The following is a 13,518-nucleotide window of genomic DNA, read 5'->3' as shown; positions in this document are numbered from 1 at the left end:
AGAGAGGTGGCGTCACACCATTCCATAGATGGGCGTTTTGTTTCCGGTCCGAAGTGATGAGTTTAAGTTTCTTCGGCTGTGTCGATGTTTGACAAAAAACTGTAACGATCAGCCTCGTGACGCGTAAGCAGTTCCGCACAGGTGGTCCTTTATGATCTTCTGTTAGGCGGCGAGGAACCCAGACGACATACACATTTGAGTGTCTAAGTACTACCTACAGAGACGTCCGGCTGAGCAGCGAGGTGTTTGACATTCATGCCTCTATCACATCGTACGAGACTGTCCGAACGTTCCAACAATACAGGAGATGCAGCTGCGAGTGGCTGGCCTATACGCGGGAAATCGCCTAACGGTTCACCGTCATTTTAATCACTACCACGTTTCCATAGACATTATGCAAGCCGTTGTGAATATCTGTGATGCTCTGGTTTGACGCCAAAGAAACTGAACGACTGCTCTCTGTTTGGAACCCAACTTTGATACAGACGCCATTTTGAAGGCTACCCCTCCATACATGGGAACTTTGTGAAACTATAGGCCTGAAGCGGGAATATTCCACTTGTTGCGCAACGAAGTGTCGCATTCAGTATGTTCGCACCTGCAGAGCTCAATGAACAGATTTCAAAATGGTTCAAATGGCTCTGAGCAGTATGGGACTTAACTTCTAATGTCATCAGTCTCCTAGAACTTGGAACTACTTAAACCCAACTAGCCTAAGGACATCACACACATCCATGCTCGAGGCAGGATTCGAACCTGCGACCGTAGCGGTCGCGCGGTTCCAGACTGTAGCACCTAGAACCGCTCGGTCATCCCGGCCGGCAGATTTCAAAAGGCGGCTGCTGTCGTGGTGCCGTCCTGGACAGCAGAAGCAGCTTCAGTCAACTACAGGCATTTACTGATGTTTTCTGCGTCATAGACGGTACCCGTCTTGAGCACGTATCATGTGAGTTTAGAACTTGGAAAGATTGTCTATCTACCGGTATGCGTATATTCACTGTATGACCAGCACTTTTGGCGCAGTCATCTTCTGAAACTCTGAAGGTACTTATGAATAGATTGTTAAAAAATCTGGGTTGCACGTAGCTGTACAGGGTGTTTCAATAAGCATATACGTATTTCGAACGCTTGCATTTATTAAATTGGGAGACACACATCTATGAAACTTGAGAAACGTATTTACGAGTCTTCAAGTTTAGATTATAAATGTTCGATACGTTCTGCACCAGCGACACGAACACTCTCACATCGATACTCGGATTCCCCCAACACTGGCGTAACCATGTCCATCGCCAATGATGTCATGGCAGTACGATTCTTCTTCTTTTCCAGTTAGTGTTGTAGTTATGTGCATAACCGTTGTCCTTAATGAAACCCCACGAGAACAAGTCACAGGGCGTCATATCCCATGACTGTGGAGGCCAGCTAAGAAGAGCTTAGTCGCCAGCTGTTTAACGATCAATCCAAGGGCTCAGTAGTTTTATTCATATATTCGCACACGTAGCGACTCTTGTTGAAGAATGAAGTCGTTCTTGTTCAGCTTCGGAAGCAACCAGATTTGTAAGACCGTAAGATACTGTTGACTGTTGTTGTGTTCTATCAAAAAAAAAAAAAATGCGCCGCAAACAGGTGAAAGGGATATCGCACTAACCACGTCGACCTTCTGTGAACCTCGTACATATTCAGTGTCTGCAAGTGGATTCTGTAGGCCCCAAATTTGAACACTGTGTTCGTTTATTTTCCCACTAAGGCGGAAAACTGCTTCATCACTGAACACGATGTGTTGTGCGAAAGTGTTACCATTGTCAACAGCATTCTGAAGCTCCTCAGAAAATGCCACACTTTTGCGTTTGGCGTTACGACGTAGAGCCTGTAACAGCTATACCTCGTACGGCTTCATAACCAACCGACATCTCAAAAGACAGAAAATTATTGTTGTGGACAGTTGGAAATCCTGACTCGCACGACTAACTGATTTTGTAGGACTGCTTTGGAAAACGGTTTGAATTCGTGCGACATTTTCGTCGGAAACACAAGGGCGGCGTCGTCACTTTAATTTGTATACACATCCTGTGTCTACAAACTGTCGATACCGTCTGCGTAAGTTCCATCTATTCGGAGGATCAGTTTAGTGCCTCAACCTGACGCGCCTCTGCTATGCAATTATGGAATTGTCTTCGCAAACTCGAGAACACAAAATCATTTCTGATGCGGAGTGTTCATTTTGCAACATGTGATGGTAACCAAGCGAACAGAATGCGACTGACATATAGCGGCAATGGATACAAACTAGACAATGTATTCATTCCTCTAGTAACCGAGTCATGACGCAGCGATCGGCAGTTTTGACAGCATCATACTGACATACTTTTTGAAACAATTTGTATTAATAATTTTTTACACAAATCATGAATATACCATCTTCAGCTGTACTGTGACACCATAATCAGATGTGTGCCAACCCATGACCACTACCAAACAAAATGTGAATAGCCAAAATGAATAACACTTTATACTAAGACCCTCCTTGATCCGAGTGTACTCAGAGAATGAGAAGAAAGGAAGGGAGATGCAGCCGAACGTGATGTGTCTTGCCGTGCACAACAACAGCTTGAGAAATGTGCGATCACCGCAGCGATTTGGTACACTGCTTGACAAACGCTAAGGAAGAACTAATACTTACTGGGGTGCAACTACCAACTGCTGCGGAACTAGCAATTGCAACGGAACGCCCGACCGATGTGGGTAAAAGGAAATGTGTAGAGCGGGAAAAGTGAGCTACAGTGAAGCCTGTCCACAAATGTTCTGCATGCATCGGACAGTTCATGCCCCTTAGTGCCTGGGAAGAATTGTTGTGGAACCTGTCGGTGCGACATTCCGTGTGCTACGCCAAGATGTCCGCAAGGCATCATTTGAGTGCTTACGATCGTGGACGAGCAGTTCGACAGCTCCAAGTCGATCAAACTGTCACCATTGTGGTCACAGTTAAGGCTGTGTCCAAAAATGTCGTCTCGCGATTAAAAAAGGCCGCCGAAGTTGTAAATACTGTGCGAAAACATACTGGTGGTGGCAGACGGCTTCTCACTCCTAGGTACATCGCTGACACTACCGGTACACGTGTCTGCCAGAACAATTTCGCGACATTTGAATAAGGCTGCTTTATGAGTTAGGAAGCCTGTTAAATGCAGCCCACTTCCACCACGCTAACGTTGAGAAAGGGGTCGTTGATGGGAGCATGTTCGTTTGAGTCAGCAGCAGTGGTCCAGAGGGATGTTCTCCAACGAATCCTGCATCACCGTGGCAGATGAGTCTGGCCACCAGTGAGTGTGTAGAGACAGAGTAATGAGTTACACACCACAGAATGTTCCTGAACGTCATCAGTATGGTGTACGAGTTATGATGTGGGCTGGCATTATGCACAATGGCCGAAGACCGCTGCTTAGCTTTGCGTCAGGTGTCGTTAGAGCACAGCGGTGTAGCAGGGAGATCATTCAGGTTCATGTGTGTCTGTTTAGGGGTGCGGTAAAATCCGACTTTCTGTTTGTGAAAGAAAATTACCGCTCACAGAGTACCGATCATCTGTCGGAAAAACTGAAAAATACAGGTATTGAATCTATGGAATGGCCTTCGTACTCTCCTGATCTAAACGCTATACAAAGTGCGTTGGACGCTCTTGGCAGACAGGTTTCTCTATGAACACCTCCTCCGTGGTTCGTAGAACAACTGAAAACCACTTTCAGAGAGGAGTGCGAAAATATCCCCCAAAGACACCTCAACTGTTTGGTAGCCAGCATGAATAACAGGTCCAAAATGTCCCACATCGACCTTGATTTTGGGAGCCTGAGCTGCGTCAAATATGAGTGTTTTCTATATCTGTTATCCTGCTTTCTCATTTGGTAAAAACTGCACCATTTTTCGTTATAAATACGCAACACCTACATAAACGAAAGTTGGTAGGCGTGTTTCTACAGCTGAAAGATAACGTGTGTTCAAATTTCGCGCCTTCGCATAGTAATGGCGCTAGTAGCGCCACTACGAATATTCAAATCAGGTTTGCTTTAAATACAGACTTTAACAGTCGTGTATGTTAGTTACCTTTGAAATTGCAGGGGGTGAGTTGATGTTAGTCAAGCATGTTTTTGAGACTACAAAGACGCCACTGTCAACATCTCACTAAGTTTGAATGATGTCGTGTAATAGTGCTACGAGAAACTGGATATTCCTTCTGCAATACTGCAGGTAGACTTGTCAGGAATGTACCCATAGTAAACGACTGCTGGCACTCGTGGTCATGAGAATGTGCGAACACAAGAAGACTGGGCTCCGTACGGCTGCTTGGCACTACCGAGAGGGAAAACCATCGTACTCCGTGTTTCGCTCTGGCGTATCGTACTGCATCTGCAGCAGCAATTTAAGCAGCAGGTGGCACGACAGTGATACAAAAGACTGTTACAAATCGATTACTTCAAGAGCAGCTCCGAACCAGACGCCTTGTATCCTGCATTCCACTGCACCGTCGTTTGCGACTTCAGTCGGGTCGCGCGAGAACCCATTGGAGGGCAGGATGGAGGTCTGTTGTGTTTTATGATGAAAGGTGGTTCTGCCTCAACGCCAGTGATGACCGTGTATTAGTTAGACTAAAGCACTGCAGTCATGGACTGTGCGGCTGGTCCCGGCGGAGGTTCGAGTCCTCCCTCGGGCATGGGTGTGTGTGTGTGTTTGTCCTTAGGATAATTTAGGTTAAGTAGTGTGTAAGTGTAGGGACTGATGACCTTAGCAGTTAAGTCCCATAAGATTTCACACACATCTGAACACATTTTGTTAGTTAGAAGGTCAGTTGAGGACCTGCAACGAACCTACCTGCGTACTAGACACTATGGACCTACACCTGCAGTTATGGTATGGGGTGCGATTTTCTATGACTGCAGAAGCACTCTCGTTATCCCACGCAACGCAACTGAAATTTGTAGGTCAGTTTGGCGATTCGACTTCTTGTGTTGTCATTCATGAACAGCATTCTAAGTGATGTTTTCCAGCAGGATAATGCCCATATACGGCTTTTGTAACCCAATATGCTCTACAGTGTGTCGAGTGCTGCCTTCGTCTGCTTGATCAGCAGATCTGTGTCCAATCAAGTGCATATGGGGAATCGTCCGACGACAACTCCAGCGTCATCCACAACTAGCATTAATCATTTCTGTATCGATCAGTCGGCTGCAACAGGCATGGGGCTCCATGCCACAAGCTGAGATCCGGCACTTTTACAGCTCAATGCATTTAATATTCTGACGGTTATGCTCGTTATTAATGTACCATTATTTCACATTTGCAATGGTTTATCTCGCGCTACCATTACCCTGTGATCATGTGATATTAATCACCCAAGTATGTCACCTACACAAATATATTCGCAAAATACCAGAGATGTCACTGTTCTTAAGGGGGGGGGGGGGGGTAATACGTCAAACGGGCCGACTTGGAGCAGGAGAGGCACCAGAGGACATTTTATTTTCTACTGTCTATACTTTTACAAAGAAATTCATAAAACTTTGTCAGCATGACCAGGAAGGATTCAGGATTCACACTCATAGCAGTGGAAGTGCAGTAACATAAGAATATAATTTTTTTTTAGATATGAAATTTCATCATTTTTTCTCTTACTGTTGGTTGCACTTGTTGCTATAGGTACATTTTTCTTCACAAATAAGAGACATTTTTTAATGAATTTTGCGCAGCATACAAAACACACTTACAGGTGTATGAAACTAGAATTTTCCAGATCTATTAAAAAACTGTGGTAAAAATTGACAGCTAATTCATTTTTTCATAAATTAAATAGGTTCTAGAGTTTAAGACACATATAGGTATGGTTTGTATGCTGTGCAAAATTCATCAAACAGTCTCTCTTACTTATGAAGAAAAGTACACCTATAGCAGCAAATGGAGCCAATAGTAAGTGAAAAAATGATGAATTTTCACATGAAAAAAATATTTTGTTATGTTTTTGAACTTCCGCTGCTACGAGTGTGAATCCTGAATCCTTTCTGGTCATTCTGACAAAGTTTTATGAATTTCCTTGTAAAAGTATAGACAGTGGAAATTAAAATGTCCTGTGGCGCCTCTCCTGCTCCAAGTCGGCCCGTTTGACGTCCTACCCCCTTAAGCCACAGTCGAGCAGTGTGTTTTTTACACGGCTACCACACAAGTGTGACACGGGCTCTCGATTGCAGGTGAGTCAGCCCGTGGAACCCGAGCAGCGCTACCCGGACCTGCTGGACATCCCGCACCGCGCGGGCCCGCTGCCACCGCAACCGCCGCCGGGCCACGCCGCCCCCGCTGCCCCCGGAAGCGGCAAGGCGGCCAGCGTGAGCGTGGCGGCGGGGCCCGACGCGCCCTTCTACGTTCCGCGCGTGCTGGCCACCCACGCGTACGCGACGCTACCCAGGGCGCGGCCGGGCGCCACCCAGCGCAAGGAGGAGGTGGTGGCGCCGCCGCTGGCGCAGCCGCCGCCGCCGCACGGGCAGCCGCACTACGACAACATGGGCCCGCGCGTCACCGCCGGCGGCAGCTCCACGCTGTCGCTGCCCGACGCGCTGCCCCCGGACAGCGAGGCCGACGCCGACGCCGACGCCCCCGACGACATCCCGCCACCCCCGCTGCCCCCCATGTGCTCCCCTCTGCCGGCCGAGTATGTCGCCCTCTGAGGCGACGTCGATTTGAAGCTCTACCTCGCGCGCAGGACTACGCCAGAGGATGATCGTGTCTTTGCTACTCCTCTGCGTGTGGCAGTTTCACACAGTGGCGTAGGTAACTCCTCTGAGCCTTGTCACTATTAATTGGACTTCATTGTTGTGCTATGGTATCCTCCTTTACACCAGGACAAACCACCACAAGGACATATAGAGGCCATATCATATAACGCATGACACTCCTGTTGCCCGTCACACGTGGGAAAACTAAATTGCAGATGAGGCCTCATTCTAGGACACCTACAATCGGTGGGCAATTACCATCAGCAACACCCGAGTTCGCTTCATAAATCGTCAGAAAGTTTCAACTTATTTTGGTTGATTTCTAATATACCCAGTTGAAATTAGTAGTGTTCGTAACGGAATTTCAGTTCAGACCTGTGGGTCATACTACACCATTTGGAACACTTGGAATTGCCTCATTATTCGCCTCAAAGCTTCAACTTGATGGTAGCAACCTTCAAATATTATATACAGTGTGCCCCAAAAAAACATCGATAAACCTTAGGGACAGGTTCTTTATACCAAAATAAAAAAAAACTAGTAAACAAGGGCTCTAAAGCTCATATCTTAAGAGATATGAGCACTTGTTCATCTTCGATAGTAAGAAACACCTCTTCTACTGTGGATGAAAACAAGAAAAATGTGTCTGGTTAACATGGGATCTAAAATACATACCTTAAGATCTTTGAGCACTCGTTCAGCAGAAGAAATATGTTCACACTAGTGAAGATGAACGAGTGATCATAGCTTTCAAAGTATGTAATCTTGAGCCTTTGTTCACTAGACATTTTTCTTATTGGGATCAATACTTTCTCCACCCGAAATTTGGAAAGCAAAAACCTTGCAGTAGAAGAGATCTGTTCCATAGTATCGAAGATGAACAGGTGCTCATACCTCTTAAGGTATGCGTTTTAGAGCCCATGTCTACTAGGCATATAATGGGTATAGGTGTAGATATTTTTATTTGTGACTCAGGGCGATGTACTGAGTAACATTACGTCAGTATTGACTGATTTTTCGTACTAATAATTATAGCTGTTACAAGTCGTATGTTTTTAGGTTGTGTAGTACCTCCAAGTGCCAAAGGCCTTGTCGCAGTGTTAACACCGGTTCTCGTCAGATCGCAGAAGTTAAGAGCTGTCGGGCTGGGCTAGTATTCGGATGGGTGATGTACGGTCTGCCGAGCGCTGTTGGCAAGCGTCGTGCACTGATACATTGTCAGGCAGACTGAGGAGCTACTTGACTAAGAAGTAGCGGCTGCCGGGAGAGCGGTGTGCTGACCACATACCCCTCCGTATCAACATCCAGTGACACACTTGGGCTGAGAGAATGACACGGCGGCTAGTCGGCAACAATTGGGCCTTCCGAGGCCTGTTCGGACTGGGTTTAGTTTAATTTAGTTCCTGCAAGTACACATGGCCCAAGGCAACCACTAATGTTCATTTTCCTCATTTCAGCAGGTTCAACTTTGTAGTGTAAATGTATAGACGCATAAAAGGTGGTCTAAATCTATACTATCAGGCATCGTTCAATTCGTGCTGCAGAAACATAAGAGCGTAAAATTTGTGTCTTGTCTGTGGGAAGTGTGTTCGACGCAGTGGGAAAACAGCCGACATACTAATGTATGTACATGTTAAGATACCCATATAAAAATATTTGCAATTATAGCAGTTACTTCCAGCATAAACCTGGAAGTTTTCTACAGAATTTCATTTTGGATTCGTGGGTAGCACTCTACCACTAGAGACACCCGAGCTTACCTCATCTATAACTTCAGATCTTTACCTTGCTCTTGGCTAACTTCCGATACTTCTGACTGATATTCTACTTGGGACGGATTTGGTAGATAAAAGTATGGCTTTCCCAGCTCCGTTTGTGGGAGGTAGATACAAGTGGAAAAACATGGTGACTATTCCATGGGCAAGTATCTACCATTAGAAATTCTCGATTGTATCTCTCAGATAACCCAAAAGTTTCCGTTTGCGTGTTGCTCTTCTCCGACAGACACAAATGAAATTCAATTTAGGAAGTGATACTGACGGGAAGAACAGTGGCGCTCCCGTCTCCGTTGCATGAGAGCGAGACATGGATGATAAATACGCAGAGATGAATCCACTGGCAGAACTCAAGTATTAAATAAGCTCAAGGTTGCCTTTGTTCGCTAGACATTTTGTCTTATTGGGGTCAATACTTTCTCCACCCAAAATTTGGAAAGCAAAAACTGAACTTCTCTCGTGGCTCGTTTCTAAAACCCCTAATTAAAAGTCTACATTTGAAAGAAATTTCAGAGGCAAAGCAACAGGTCTACGAGAACTACAACTACAGAAACTTGAATGAATAAACGCTAAGATCAATGACAGATCCAAGCTGCAGAAATGAGATTCCTTCGTACAGTTAAGGGTTGCTCCGAATGATGTAACAAAGGAAACCATAGAATTGTAAAATTTCTAGACCCGCTGTAGCAGACAAAATTAACGAATACGGATAAAACGTATGGTGAGCATGGTTGTAAATCAAATCCCAACATTGCATATACGTTACACCCCTCAGAAAGACGCAGTATGGGAAGTGTCAGAAAAAAATGGTCTGTTAAACCTGGGAAGCTAACGGAAAGTTAACGTTTTGGGTCGACACATGAAGCCTGCTCTGGTGTTGCAAAAGGTTCAGAATAATATGAAAAAAAACTTAACTGGACTGCATAGACACACAGTTCGAACTCATAACATACATGGTGCTTTAGCTGCCCCTACTACTGGGTTTCATACAACCCACAACACCTTGAAATACCAAGCACAAGATTTTCATATTCTCTAGCTCGCTACATGTAAATCAGTAGTTCAACAGAAAAACTGAACAGGACCTCTTTGTAGGAAATTTGATGTAGTTAAATTTTGTACTGGGATACGTTTCCGCTAGAGGCTGTAGTTCTCGATTTGATCAAGGAAAATGTACAGAACTCGGCTTCAAACGACTTTTCCTGGAATGCTCGAAAACCGTGGCCTCCAGCGAACACGTTTCTTAATACAAGGTTTAACTGCATTAAATTTTGTACGAAATGCTCCTTCCATTTTTTTCTGTATAACGAATGATTTGCGTGTAACAAGTGAGAGAATATGAGAATCTTGTGCACGGTATTTGAAATTGTTGTAGGTTGAATAAAATCCAGTGGTAAAGCAGCTGAATCACGCAGTATACACCACGCTGTATGTTCTTTCCAAACTACAAAATTATTCATATACCTGTTCATCTGCCACCTTGAAGCATAAGGAGACTTCCTTTGCATTTTAGATGCTAGTTGCAACGAATTTAATACTTTCACAGCTCTTTGTTGGTATATACACTCAATTTCAAATACCAAGTGGCTTTCGTTTAAGATATATGGTAATTGAAGGTAATTGTCTACTGCAAAGGTACCGGGTACCGTGGCATCACAGATTTTACTTGTCCACAAGCGTCTTCCTTATAACAACAGACTATCTGATAATATCTCAGCTGTCTCGAAAATCAAAATTTACTTGTATACTAATTAATTTACATCTATGAACTCTTTTTCTTTTGATAGTTATGAGTCTCCAAAAAGTTGCACACAGTCCCATTATAAGTCAAAGTCGACCTTGCGCTTACCTGGTAGTAAGCTGAGAAAAGAAAATACTTCCTTTCTTCGTAGACCTGTCCTTTGCAATGGATGTAGAATCCTAATATTCATACCTGTAATGGTTACTACAAGTGGTAGTTTGCACATTACAACAATTAATGAACTGATTCCGTACTGTTTTTAACTGAAGCAACTAAAGTGGTTGCAATTTCCAATTCTATTCTCTCTCAACAATCTATGCAGAAATAGCTTATTGAACAAACCACCACAAATAAATCAAAGTCTTCTGCTTGCCACTAATGGGTGTGATTTAAAACATACTACAAATTTCATTTTCAGATCGGGTTTTAATTCAGCTTCCATAGCTTGTTATTTTTTATTTCTTCATGCCTAACACTCAGCACACACTGGTGAAAATTAAACGGATTATTGCAGTCGGTATGAACTGTAAGAAATCTTGCTTTGTTCTATTTTTTTAGCTGCTCCACATTTGGAGCATACTATCACACTCATTCTGATGGGTATCTGCGTTATTCTTCGAGTGAACAGTTCACACACACACACACACACACACACACACACATACACACGCGCGCGCGCGTGCGCGCACACACACACAGCAAATACGGCGTATTTGAGTGACACCACACCACAAGATAAAGACTTCCCTTTTTTAAAAAAAGAAAGGTCCTTTTTATCCTTCAGTGTCCATTACGAAACTTGATTATTAAAGCTCAGAACTGAATCGTTTACAGATTTGTAGGACTGGTGACTTTAAAAGCGCAGTCTGCATGAAGATCGGCACTGCAGAACAGACATTGCAAAGGCCGTCGACTCTGTTTATGACTCTAATGACTCAGGACCTCTTTTGCGTCCTATCATGAACTATGAGCATAGATGCATATTCGGTTGAGTTGAGGCACTTGAGAATAAGTGCATAGTGTTCTATTTCAGTGACTTACGGTGACGTTTTCAGACAGTGAATGTGTGGGTATCTTTTTGTTGCAATCACAGAAGTGTGCAATTCATATCTCAGGAAGTGGACTTAGCGATGTGACACTTCTCTGCTCCAGTGTGATTGTTAAAACGGCTGCCAAGGTTTTGAGATATAGAGCGATGAGGTACTCCACCTGGAACGAGTTAGCGCCGAAATGAAACTAACTGTAATATTATGTGTATCTTGTATTCTTAGGTGTATATACGACGGAGGTGTCAGAAAACCAATGCTTTTTTATGGTGTTAGTAATTTGTGAACCAGTGCTGAAAGGAGGCCTATTAACAGGTGAGTGTCCAAGTAAGACAAAAACAAGAATCCCTTTCCAATGAGTAGTCTGTTGATCGTCTAGTTTTAAATGTAAAAGAGTGGAGACTGACAAAATAAATTAAGAGAATTTATTATCGTAACGGTTAACTTGATTATTTTACTAATCACTAACGAAAAGAAAATTTTATATTCCACTACTTTCGACTACTAGTCTATATGCAACTAACTCAGACTCCTGTCAATATTATTCCACGTAAGTACTGTAATAACCTCCTGTCTCCTTAGAGCACTCGTGTTTTCATCAAACAAGACAATTTTCTCCCTAAATGCTTAAACAGTAACAATTTATTTCCGAGACCGTTGGCTCTAGGACGGAAAAAATTGTGTTAAATCCTGTACTGTTGTATTCTTCTATGACCACTTACCACCTTTAAAAGTTCTCACCTGAGCAGCTGATAGCTGAATGCTTTGTAAATATCGATTCATTGTTTCTGTTACAGTAACCTTGTATAAAATGTGTTTCTGCGTGTTTGCTTTATGGCGAAGTGCAGACAATGTGTAAATATATGACGTTTTTTTGAAAACCACGTAAAAAAAAAGATTTTACTGCAACAGTCATTTTTTTCCTACGTAAGCTCATTTAATACACAGAAGACAGTTATTCTTCCTGCAAATTTTCCCATGTTTGCCTTATATGAAGTGGTATGATACAATTACTCTACTTCACCCATATATTAAACAGCACAGAATCATTCAGCACTTATTGTATTGTTTGGAGAAAACTGTACAACATTTTTCATTTCAACAGGGAATGTTGATTGGCTATCTTCATAAATGTTTGCGAACATCACTGTAGTCGCATGGAAATGACTTTCAAATGCTGTCTTATAGGTTTTCTTATTTTCTAAGTCCAAGGACATTTTAATACGTCGTTCTCCTTCTTCACTTAATGAGCTCCCTGTATAATGTATTTTGACAAAACGTCAGACAGAATCCAGATAAAAAACTTCAAAAGTAGCGTTTTAGTTTAAACATTATCCATTCCTTTTTAACACCAACAGAATGTAAGAATTAAGAAACACATTTTACTTGTTAGAAACTTCGGAATAATGAAGAAAGTATAGATATAATTCAACGGATAAATGACTTTTTTGACGTATCTCGAGAGTTCTTTTAAAGGTGTAAAAGGTCATATTACAAATAATGTTTATATTACTTTATACAATAGAGTAGAATTGATGCAATATAGAACACTGTCAATTACATGTCACTGTATTCCTTAATTATGTATGTAATCTAGTTTCAGTTGTACTAATTTCATGTAACGAAGAAAAATAACCATATACAAATAATTTAACGCTGCATGTACATCCGCAGCAGTTGTCTATTATGTTAACGTGCTCTTAAAACTGGTCAAATTTCAGTACTAAAATTAAGCGGAATGTAATCATTATTATATGTTTGTAAAAACAGTATTTGATTCTCCTGTGCATACAGAGAGAAGACTCTCAATAGTTACTGCATTGAATTCTATTTTGAATTTGTAAGTTTAGAAACAAATCAGAATAAATTGAATAATTACATAATTCAGAAAGTACAATATTACCAGTGAAAACGTAAGAAAAAATAAATACCAACCCAATTCATTTCTCGCCAATTCAGCTGTGCTACCCACAATAGGTGCCAATGCACAACCATATTTCATCGAATTAGTGAAGTGAATATTCGTTTACCCATGTGACAACAGTTTCTGTTGTACATCAGTGTCAAATTCAATGAAGTCATATCTCCAGGTATGATCACGAGTAATGTAAGTTCTACTATCCAACATAAATTATTTTGCAGTTCTCTCCGGAATTTAAAAGAGGCAAAGGAACAGAGTTATTAAACTTGGACAACTGCTTGAT

General features: G+C 42.5%; 1 protein-coding gene across 1 annotated transcript in view; it reads left to right on the top strand.

Annotated features, from left to right (window-relative positions):
* Positions 1-13,246, top strand: part of LOC126095586 (leucine-rich repeat-containing protein 24-like) — a 199,391-nt gene extending 186,145 nt beyond the window's left edge. Inside the window, exon 7 of the mRNA XM_049910360.1 lies at positions 6,231-13,246. Within this exon, the coding sequence (XP_049766317.1) occupies positions 6,231-6,704 (474 nt within the window). The 3' untranslated portion in view covers positions 6,705-13,246. The remainder of the gene's footprint in view (positions 1-6,230) is intronic.
* The last annotated feature ends 272 nt before the right edge of the window (positions 13,247-13,518 follow it).

The sequence above is a fragment of the Schistocerca cancellata genome, chromosome 8 (genome assembly GCF_023864275.1).
Source record: "Schistocerca cancellata isolate TAMUIC-IGC-003103 chromosome 8, iqSchCanc2.1, whole genome shotgun sequence".
Taxonomy (NCBI): Eukaryota; Metazoa; Arthropoda; class Insecta; order Orthoptera; family Acrididae; genus Schistocerca; species Schistocerca cancellata.
Note: the sequence above shows the minus strand (reverse complement) of the source record. Positions and strands in the feature narration are given on the sequence as shown.